Source organism: Rutilus rutilus (assembly GCF_951802725.1).
Source record: "Rutilus rutilus genome assembly, chromosome: 14".
NCBI classification, from domain to species: domain Eukaryota; kingdom Metazoa; phylum Chordata; class Actinopteri; order Cypriniformes; family Leuciscidae; genus Rutilus; species Rutilus rutilus.
Genome location: NC_140219.1, coordinates 3,187,501 through 3,199,095, shown reverse-complemented (window position 1 = coordinate 3,199,095; position 11,595 = coordinate 3,187,501). Strand labels below are relative to the sequence as shown.

Below are 11,595 nucleotides of genomic sequence, written 5' to 3'. Positions count from 1 at the left end.
AATTGTATTTTACAACTCTCCCCATGTTTTTGGTCAGTCCTGTCACGTTTACATAAAACTCTACATAAAATGTGTAAGGGTATCACTCAGAGGAGGTGACATCATTTGACCCAGGTGAAGCTGACATTGATCAAGGCTGAATTCTGTCATTGAATTGTATGATTTTAAGCTTGTTTTTGTATGGGTTTTTTTAGGAAGACGAGCTAAAGGGTCAGGCCCTGTCACGGTTAAACATTCCAGAAAATAATGAAAATGTTTTGAATCCAAAACATGTCTAAAAAGGTTACTGAAATTCCTTGCTTGCATGTTAACAGTTTTTATGCTAGCATGCTAGCAGGCTGAGTAATGGCAGTTTAAAATGGCCAACCGTCAGGGTCACATTCCTGTGTGACACGGCCTTACAAATTAATGTTATTGTTCTTTTTTATTACATTTATTGCATATATTATGTATTTAACGCATGCAATAGTAAAATGAAGGCCCAGGTGCTTGATTTTTATACAACTGTGGCCATGGAAGTGATTGGAACACCTGAATTCAATTATTTGGAGGGCTGTCCCAATACTTTTGGCAATATTATGTATGTCCTTGGCTGAATTTTACCATATTTCATTAACATTAAAATTATAATAATAATTTAAAAAAGAAATGCCAATCAAAACTTAAATAAAGAACACAAAACATAACTTTTTCTGCATCATTAAAATCCATAAAGTCAGTCCTGTCACAGTACCGTCAGTCCTGTCACGCCATGGTCAGCCCTGTCACACTGGAAATTATGACAAAAGTGTACTATTTGAGGAAATATTAATTAATTAATCTCTTTAACTGTGTAGATGAAGGTGGGGGTATATATCAACTACTATGGTTTTGTAAAAAATCTTCTATGTAAAGGTAGTTATTTTACAACTTTATGAGTGCCTCGGGTATTCTGTGATTTTGTGTACTGCAGTTGACCGAAAAGTTACTTATATTTCTTAAAGGAATTATACAACCATGTTAGATACAATCAGGGACACGTGATCAATAAGAAAATGCTATTTGTATCAAAGAAATTCATTAGGAAACCATTCTAACATATACAAATTTGTCTGTGACAGGGCCTGACATTTTAGGGGTGAAATGCGTATAAAAAACTAGATGTACCGCATGGCGGTACAAAATATGACCGCCGCTCAGGCCTGCACTGGCTTTCCACAAAAATACATGACGTGGAGCAATTTGGCTGTATTGCGTGTTTATGTATATACCTAAAAAAAGTAGTAGTATGTGCATGTCTGTCTCTGTGTATGTGTGTGTGTGTCTGTGCGTGTATGTATGCGTGCGTACATGTGTGTGCGCGTGTGTGTTTGTGTGTGTGTGTCTGTGCATGTGGATTTGTATGTGTGTGTATGGGTGTGTGTCTGTGCGTGTGGATGTCAGTGTGTGTGCATGCTTGCGTTTGTTTGTATTCCTGCATGTGTGTGTGTGACATATCATCCTAAACCAGCAACCCTTCGCTCAACACCACCATCTACAGGCCGATGAGTGTACAGTCACTAAATGTGCACATAAATGAATTTATTTTATACCCCCCCATGGATGAAATTCTACGAAACTTAGCATACCCCCAGAGGATGTCAAGTTAATCATACACATGAAATATGGTGCAGTTCTGAACATCTCAACTGAAGATAGGGGCGATTAAAGCAGAATAATATTGCATTTTCATTTTTTATGGGAGGGGCGCAAATCACAAATGAGTGATTATGGGCTAGGTTGATGTGGGCCCTTAAGAGCAACATACCATAAAAATTTCTTCATCCTCGGTGCCACGGTTCAGGTAGTTATTTAGGAAAAACTGCATTTTTGGGGTTTGGGGGGGCCCAGTGCGGGGGGGGAGTGGCCCCCGGGGACCAAACGAAATTTTTCCGTAAAAGTCTAGTGGGGCTACATGCCCACCAAATTTCATGTTCCCCGGTGTTTCGGTGTCCCTGGTATCGTTGACGAAAAATTCAGTAGATGACGAAAAAAAAAATAAACTTTGACAATCCCTATATGATCAAAATCATAATTATTTTATTCAATCATAAAAAAATGCTGAGATGGCATGATATGTGTTTCTCATAGTTTAACATGTCCTCCATATGACTCAACGTTCAGATTTAAGAAAAATATTTCTTTTCCCCCAAGATTTTTTATAAGTGGAAATGTACGTTTCTGGTAGAATGACCCAAAAGGATTCTTGAGTTTTTTGGTTATAATGAAAGTATTCGCGAGTTTGTTGGTTATAATGAAAGGATTCGCGAGTTTGTTGGTTATAATAAAAGAATTTGCGAATTTGTTGGCTATAATGAAAGGATTCGCGTGTTTGTTGGTTATAATAAAATGATTCGTGAGATTTTTGGCTATAATGAAAGTATTCGCGATTTTGTTGGTTATAATGAAAGGATTCGCGAGTTTGTTGGCTATAATGAAAGGATTCGCGAGTTTGTTGGTTATAATGAAAGGATTCGCGTGTTTGTTGGTTATAATAAAAAAATGTGCGAATTTGTTGGCTATAATGAAAGGATTCGCGTGTTTGTTGGTTATAATGAAAGGATTTGCGTGTTTGTTGGCTATAATGAAAGGATTCGCGACTTTGTTGGCTATAATGAAAGGATTCGCGTGTTTGTTGGCTATAATGAAAGTATTTGCGAGTTTGTTGGTTATAGCCTAATGAAAGGATTCATGAGTTTGTTGGCTATAATGAAAGGATTCGCGTGTTTGTTGGCTATAATGAAAGTATTTGCTAGTTTGTTGGTTATAATGAAAGGATTCGCGTGTTTGTTGGTTATAATGAAAGGATTCGCGAATTGGTTGGCTATAATGAAAGGATTCGCGTGTTTGTTATAATGAAAGTATTCGCGAGTTTGTTGGTTATAATGAAAGGATTCACGTGTTTGTTGGTTATAATGAAAGGATTCGCGAATTGGTTGGCTATAATGAAAGGATTCGCGTGTTTGTTATAATGAAAGTATTCGCGAGTTTGTTGGTTATAATGAAAGGATTCACGAGTTTGTTGGTTATAATGAAAGTATTTGCGAGTTTGTTGGCTATAATGAAAGTATTTGCGAGTTTGTTGGTTATAATAAAATAATTCGAAAGTTTTTGGGCAATAATGAAAGGATTCGCGAGTTTGTTGGTTATAATAAAAGAATTCGCGAGTTTTTTGGCTAAAATGATAGGATTCGCGAGTTTGTTGGTTATAATAAAAGAATTTGCGAGTTTTTTGGCTATAATGATAGGATTCGCGTGTTTGTTGGTTATAATAAAAGAATTTGCGAGTTTTTTGGCTATAATGAAAGAATTCGCGAGTTTGTTGGTTAAAATAAAATGATTCGTAAGTTTGTTGGTCATAATGAAAGGATTCGCGAGTTTGTTGGTTATAATGAAAGGATTCGCAAGTTTGTTGGTTATAATGAAAGGATTCGCAAGTTTGTTGGTTATAATGAAAGTATTTGCGAGTTTGTTGGTTATAATGAAAGGATTCGCAAGTTTGTTGGTTATAATGAAAGGATTCGCAAGTTTGTTGGTTATAATGAAAGTATTTGCGAGTTTGTTGGTTATAATGAAAGTATTTGCGAGTTTGTTGGTTATAATAAAAGAATTCGCGAGTTTTTTGGCTATAATGAAAGGATTCGCGAGTTTGTTGGTTATAATAAAAGTATTCGCGAGTTTGTTGGTTATAATAAAAGAATTCGCGAGTTTTTTGGCTATAATGAAAGGATTCGCGAGTTTGTTGGTTATAATAAAAGTATTCGCGAGTTTGTTGGTTATAATAAAAGAATTCGCGAGTTTTTTGGCTATAATGAAAGAATTCGCGAGTTTGTTGGTTAAAATAAAATGATTCGTAAGTTTGTTGGTTATAATGAAAGAATTTGCGAGTTTTTTGGCTATAATGAAAGTATTTGCGAGTTTTTTGGCTATAATGAAAGTATTTGCGAGTTTGTTGGTTATAATAAAATGATTCGTAAGTTTGTTGGTTATAATGAAAGTATTTGCGAGTTTGTTGGTTATAATGAAAGGATTCGCAAGTTTGTTGGTTATAATGAAAGGATTCGCAAGTTTGTTGGTTATAATGAAAGTATTTGCGAGTTTGTTGGTTATAATGAAAGTATTTGCGAGTTTGTTGGTTATAATAAAAGAATTCGCGAGTTTTTTGGCTATAATGAAAGGATTCGCGAGTTTGTTGGTTATAATAAAAGTATTCGCGAGTTTGTTGGTTATAATAAAAGAATTCGCGAGTTTTTTGGCTATAATGAAAGGATTCGCGAGTTTGTTGGTTATAATAAAAGTATTCGCGAGTTTGTTGGTTATAATAAAAGAATTCGCGAGTTTTTTGGCTATAATGAAAGAATTCGCGAGTTTGTTGGTTAAAATAAAATGATTCGTAAGTTTGTTGGTTATAATGAAAGAATTTGCGAGTTTTTTGGCTATAATGAAAGAATTTGCGAGTTTTTTGGCTATAATGAAAGTATTTGCGAGTTTGTTGGTTAAAATAAAATGATTCGTAAGTTTGTTGGTTATAATGAAAGGATTCGCGAGTTTGTTGGTTATAATGAAAGAATTCGCGAGTTTTTTGGCTATAATGAAAGTATTTGCGAGTTTGTTGGTTATAATAAAAGGATTTGCGAGTTTTTTGGCTATTATGAAAGGATTTTGCTTGCTCAACAAATTGGCTACAAAGCTCAACACTGCAAAAACACATTGTAAATAGAAACCTTTGACGCTTGTTTTCAAAAGTTTGTGTTTTCAGGCACCCAAAATGCAATTGTCGTGTAAATGAATGGCCAAAACACATAAAAAGTTTTATGTTTTTAGTTGAAAACAGTGTCGTGTAAACAGCCCCTAAGTCAAACATTCTCAATGAAATTTCTATTTTTAAGACTTTCAGGCTTTTGGTTCATGCTTATTTTTATCTCTACAAAGCAACAATGTTAATAAACTATAGCTCACATGGCACACGAGACAGGACTGTCATATAGCGGATCATATATTTTGTCAACTGGTTTTCTCTCCTCTGACAGTGCCCACAAAGACGAGTGAGGACAGACCTGGAGGAAGGTCTTCACCGTTCATTGGTTTACTGAGGGTTCCTCTGCTCCTGCTACTCCTCTATGGGTTTGTTTGTTCTCTGGACGTCCTAAGCTCTGCTTTTCAGCTGGCTGGAGGTAATTATTCATCCTTTTTGCATCTGTTAACCACATCTCTTCTTGCACATTGGGGTTTTACTTTTACCTTTCAGCTGTTTTTGTATTCTTCAGCACATTTCCCAGACAAATTCCCATGTGCCTTTTCTTTTCTTTTCTTTTCTTTTCTTTTCTTTTCTTTTCTTTTCTTTTCTTTTCTTTTCTTTTCTTTTCTTTTCTTTTCTTTTCTTTTCTTTTTTTTCTTTTCTTTTCTTTTCTTTTCTTTTCTTTTTGGGTCAAATGCCATTTGTTTTCATGCAATTCTTCATAACCTGCTTCTCTTTGAACCGCTGTATATGTGTGAAATATGGCTTTCTCAAGGTTGTGATCATTGGTTAGACATTAAGATTTAGTTAATCAATTCTAAACACGTTAATGACAATGAAGAAATGGCTTTGCATGATTAACTCGAGCAGTCAGCGCTGTGGTGCATGTCATATGTACAAAAACAAGCCATAAGTTGCTGTTAAAGGGTTAGTTCACCCCAAAAATACAAACTGTCATCACTTTCTCTTTTGTCATTTCTAAACCTGATTACTTGAAGCACAAAATATGTTCCTGAAGAACATTCATCTTTGTCTTTCCTATTAGGCCTAAATAAAAGTGAATCTAACTAATCATACCTGTCCCTAATCAGTTTCATTGTATGGAAACGTTTAGTTTGCAATGACTTAAAGGGTTAGTTCACCCAAAAATGAAGATTCTGTCAGTAATTACTCTCCCTCATGTTGTTCCAACCCTGTAAGACTTTCGTTCATCTTCGTAACACAAATTAAGATATTTTTGATTAAATCTGAGAGCTGTCTCACTCCTTCATAGGCTTCTAGTTAATCGAGATCTGCCATCCCAGAAAAGTTAGTAAAGACATCGTTAAAATAGTCCAAGTGACTACAGTGCCTCAACCTTAAGTTTATCAAGCGACGAGAATACTTTTTGTGCGCAAAAACACACACAAATAACGACTTTGTTCAACTATTTTCTCCTGTGTGTTTCTCTGAGTGAGTTGACGTAGTGTAACAGTGCAGCGCTTCTGGGTTGTACGTCAGAACGGAGGCTCACTATTGGCCAACGCTGGTCATGTGTGTGATGCGTGTGATGCTGGCCAATAGTGAGCCTCCGTTCTGACGTACAACCCAGAAGCGCTGCGCTGTTACACTACGTCAACAGCTTATGAGAATGACATGGAAGAGAAGAGATGGTTGAATATAGTCGTTATTTTAGTTTTGTTTTGCGCACAAAAAGTATTCTCGTCGCTTGATAAACTTAAGGTTGAGCCACTGTAGTCACTTGGACTATTTTAACGATGTCTTTACTAACTTTCTGGGCCGGCAAGTTTCAATAACATAGAAGCCTATGGAGGAGTGAGACAGCTCTCAGATTTCATCAAAAATATCTTAATTTGTGTTCTGAAGATGAACGAAAGTCTTACAGGGTTGGAACAACATGAGGGCGAGTGATTACTGACAGACTTTTCATTTTTGGGTGACCTGTCCCTTTAAGATTATCACATCAAAACTAGTTCACTAAAATCAATCAAATGTTTCGTTCTTTTTTTTTTTTTTCAGGTAAAGTGGCTGGAGACATTTTCAAGGATAATGCCATCCTGTCCAACCCTGTAGCCGGACTGATGGTGGGGATCCTGGTCACGGTTCTGGTCCAGAGCTCGAGTACTTCCACATCTATTGTGGTCAGCTTGGTCTCGTCCGGATGTAAGAAACACAACTCATTTTTTAGCACAGACTAATCTCATAACCTCAGGTTCATATCCTCTTATTAGTGTTGTCAAATGATTCAAATATACGTAATTAAGGAACTACACTCTAAAAAATGCTGGGTTGTTTTAACCCAATTTTGGGTCAAATATGGACTAACCCAAACGTTGGGTTAAAAATGCAATTTAAAAATGTAACCCAATAGCTGGGTTTGTCCATTTTTAAATTGCATTTTTAACCCAACGTTGGGTTAGTCCATATTTGACCCAAAATTGGGTTAAAACAACCCAGCATTTTTTAGAGTGTACCATTCCGAATTTTAGGGACGGTAAATATTTTTCTTTAAAATACTTTTATTCAGCAAGGACGCATTACATTGATCAAAAGTGACAGGAAAGACATTTATAATGTTACAAAAGATTCTATTTTTTAAATTAATTCTGTTCTTTTGAGCTTTCTATTCATCAAAGAATCCTGAAGAAAAAAGTACATCACGGTTTCCACAAAAATATGAAGCAACACAACGGTCTTCAACACTGATAATAATCATAAATGTTTCTTGAGCATCAAATCATCATATTAGAATGATTTCTGAAAGATCATGTGACACTGAAGACTGGAAATTCTTTAACCATATATTCACATAGAAAACAGCCGTTTTAAATCATAATAATATTTCACATTACTGTATTATCGTATTTTTTTCATCAAATAAATGCAGCCTTGGTGAGCAGAAGAGACTTCTTTCAGAAACATAAAAAAAATCCCAAACTTTTTAACCAGTGTCCGTGAAATGACAATTAATTTAAATATTTATTTCTTTATTTCATTTATTAAGTCACATATACATATTTCGCATATATGGAGAACCAGGGGAAAAATAAACTGGGCCATGAATTTAGAAATTAATTCTCTCATTTTAGTAAATTGTGGCCATGTTGAACTAATTTGTTCCCTCATTTTTAAACAATGGAACATATTATTATATCGTGCACATATGTTTCTTAAAACTAGCGAACGAGTTGTTAATTTGTGGCCGCGATCCATATTATATCCCACGTCATGTGCGGAGCTCCATATTCACATATATATGCATTTTATTTGTATTGAGAAACAGCCCTAAATGAAGATCATTCAAAGACAAAAACAGTGTTTTTATCTCATATCATTGAACATAAACCCATCAGTGGCCTTTCCGTACTTCTGCAGACGGACACACAGTTCTTGTGCGACATGCTTTTAATGCAAACTTTATTTTATAATAATAATTATAATTCGTTACATGTATAAAGCGCTTTTCTAGATATACTCAAAGCGCTTTACATATGGAAGTGGGAATCTCCTCAACCACCACCAATTTTGCCAACTTTTGATCTGATCTAGAACTTTTTGACATACAAAGTTCCTTTTAACAAAAATAGCAACTTTATTCACAGCGATCATCTGTAAAACTATTGGGTTACACTTTATTTTAAGGTGTCACTGTTACAGTGTAATTATATATTTAAGTACTGAGTAACTACATATACTTACTATAGGGTTAGAGTAGGATTAGGGTTTGGTTGAGGGTTAGTTGCATGTAATTATGCATAATTTACTGTTATTACTTTGGTAAGTACATGTAACATAAAATAAAATAAAGTGTTACCAACTATTATGACTGTTTTGCTCTTGCAAAAACTTGGTGGGCTACTTCTTATTCCACTTTATTTCCAGAAAGCCTCATCTCTCGAAGTTGTTTCATGATTTTCCTGCTTTAATGAAGAGTTATCTCTCTCGGATGAGCTGATTTGCTGGAGCGAATGCCGTGGTGGCCTGAAAGCCTGAGGATCTTGTGAAGTGTGACTATCAGAGCTCGATCCCAAATCACAACAGATGCAGAGCTTTAATTAGGGAGTTTTGTTTGGGTTAATGAGCTTATGTTTAACACAATAATAAGTAAGGGATAATGTAGAGCGAGGCGGTTGTTATAGCGAATACACCCCCGACAGGCTGATCACGACCCCGACGCGAAGCGGAGCTTGAATCAGCCTGTCCGGGTTGTATTCGCTATAACAACTGCCTCGCTCTACATTATCCCGCTTATTACATGGCTACCTACCAAATAAATCAATAATTTGACACAAAATATTGATTTAAAAAGGAGTTTATTGATTTAAAAAGGAGTTTATTGATTTAAAAAGGAGTTTATTGATTTAAAAACGATTGTATTGCTTCCGCTAAAGAAAATAGTGCGTTCCGTCTCTACGGTTAGAATCCTGCGTCCATAGCAACGCTCTGTTTATCATGGCAACAGTGTGTTATACTTCGCAGCGGTCGGTTATCAAGAAATAACACACCGCATTCTACATTAGCATTCAACCAAGCCATGTAATAAAGAGTTTTATTATGTACAGTGGTCAGTGGGGTCTGAGATCACATGCAAAATCTGGGGGTTGGAAAATATTATGATGTAAAATGATATTTCTAACAAATGGACATTCACCATCTGAAATTTTCAATGCAACTTTTACTCAAATTGTTATGCCGATAATATAATTCATAATAAAATAAGTGCATTAATTTAGAAAAATGCGAAATAGAAGCATTTTTACTAGTAAGCATGTTTTTTCTATAACCCCACTGTACAGTGTGTGTGTGTAGAGAAAATACAGAATGTGAAATTGTGCATGGGCACGTGGGTTTCTAATGTCACTGCAATCCTGTGTCTTCATCTTTTGAAATGCTTTAAAGAGAACAACCTTGAGTAAAGCTTGGCTTTTCTCTGAGTAAGTGAATTGAAGCTAATGGATGTCAGGAGTGGGAGTGTGTTCAAGTTCTGTGGGCCTTCAGGGAATACACACACCAGCAGCGCAAGGGACAGTCATTACTGATGCGAAACTACACACTGATAGTATCTGAAAGGAAATGCGACTTGACTCTAATGCTAGCCTGATTTAAAAGTCAGTAGAAACAATGGAAATGAAATTGTCACATCCAGTGTCATAAACCGTAGAATTTTGCACATGCAAACACCACTGAAAGAAGTGCATTTATAATGTTGTGCATTTATAAAGTCTCACCAAGGCTGCATTTATTTGAAGGAATAAAAACAGTAACAGTAATATATCGAAAAAGTAATGATGCTGAAAATTCAGCTTTGATCACAGGAATAAATTACACTTTACTAGATATTCACATAGAAAACAGCTGTTTTAAACTAATAATATTTCACAATTTTTACTGTATTTTTGATCAAATAAATGCAGCCTTGGTGAGCAGAAGAGACTTTGTTGCAGCCACATAAAAAATGTGTCCGTGTGTGTGTGTGTGTGTGTGTGTGTGTAGTGCTCGAAGTGAAGTCTGCGGTCCCCATCATTATGGGCTCCAACATCGGCACGTCTGTCACCAACACCATCGTCGCCCTGATGCAAGCAGGAGAGAGGAACGAATTTAAACGGTATTTCACCATCACGGTTTTCATCAGGATTAAATCAAACCAGTCTGTTCACGTAAAGTATTTATAAGTTCACTTGCAAAATGCTTCCTACTTTTGCAGAATTGATTTCTCTAAGTCAACATGAAATCATAATGGTCCCCATTTACATTGTCAATACATGTTCTAGGTCTTATATTGTGAATAATTTATCAGTGCAAAGAAAACTAATTATCTTTCAAAGCTTTCAACAAAATGCAATATATTTGTTTTTCTGCCTCTGAAATGACTTTAATTTCAGCGTAGGTGTAAACTAACGTGATGCAGTAGTCATATATATCATAAATATATCAATATATCTGAATTATGTGAAATCAAGATGCATTTACTTGGGATGCAAAATTACATGAGATAAGAGGTTTCTGCTTAAAACAAGAAAAAATGATCTGCCAATAAAAAAATAAATAAAAATAAAATAAAATTCCAAGGAAATCAGGTTTATTTTTCTGACAACATTGACAGATATTTGCAAAAATATAAATCAGTGTGGCTATTCAGTTGTTTTAGGTAATGCAACCTTTCTAAAATCCTGCAGAAGGTTAACAGTAATTATGGCAATAATAGCAAAAGCACATTGACTTCAGGACGATGGACTCAGAAGTGTTATATGCAACTCGTTTCTGGGTTTTTGTCCTACAAAAATACATAATTCCTGCTGTAAATAGTGATGATGACCTTCAGCCTTGGCTAGAAAGCCTTTTGAAAACTCACATTCATCCAGCTCTCACTCTATTCTGATATAAAACCGTCCAATTCCCCATGAATAATATATAATTTCCATCACATTACAGGCTGAATGTCCCGCGAATGTCATTTCAGGTTTACTTTTACTACATTATTCAACAAATTTCCTTTCTCTTCTGTTTTTATCCACGAAAAACACACATTAAAAAAGCATCAGTGATGAATGCAGAGACTATAAACAGACACAGCTGGGATCACATGCATTTGTTTCTTTGTTTTTCCGCGGAACTATTTCTGTTAATAATGAAATAAAGCTGAAATAAAATAAAATATAAATGTTAGTTGGAAAAACTAAATGAAAATTAGAAATGTTTCCTTTGCAGTAAACTGAAATACAGCACTAAAAGCACTAAAATTAGTAATCGGAAATTAATAAAAACTTAAACTAACTAACTAAAAATCTAAATAGTAATATTTTAAACAAATTAAAAAATAAAATGACAAAAGCAAGTAA

General features: G+C 35.1%; 1 protein-coding gene across 1 annotated transcript in view; it reads left to right on the top strand.

Moving 5' to 3' along the window:
* Positions 1 to 1,149: 1,149 nt before the first annotated feature.
* The window catches only part of slc34a1a (solute carrier family 34 member 1a), a gene marked incomplete at its 5' end in the record, with an annotated part of 22,540 nt that continues 12,094 nt past the window's right edge, over positions 1,150 to 11,595 (top strand). The window contains 4 exons of the mRNA XM_084430999.1: positions 1,150 to 1,155; positions 4,973 to 5,192; positions 6,776 to 6,919; positions 10,250 to 10,361. Of these exons, the coding sequence (XP_084287125.1) occupies positions 1,150 to 1,155; positions 4,973 to 5,192; positions 6,776 to 6,919; positions 10,250 to 10,361 (482 nt within the window). The remainder of the gene's footprint in view (positions 1,156 to 4,972; positions 5,193 to 6,775; positions 6,920 to 10,249; positions 10,362 to 11,595) is intronic.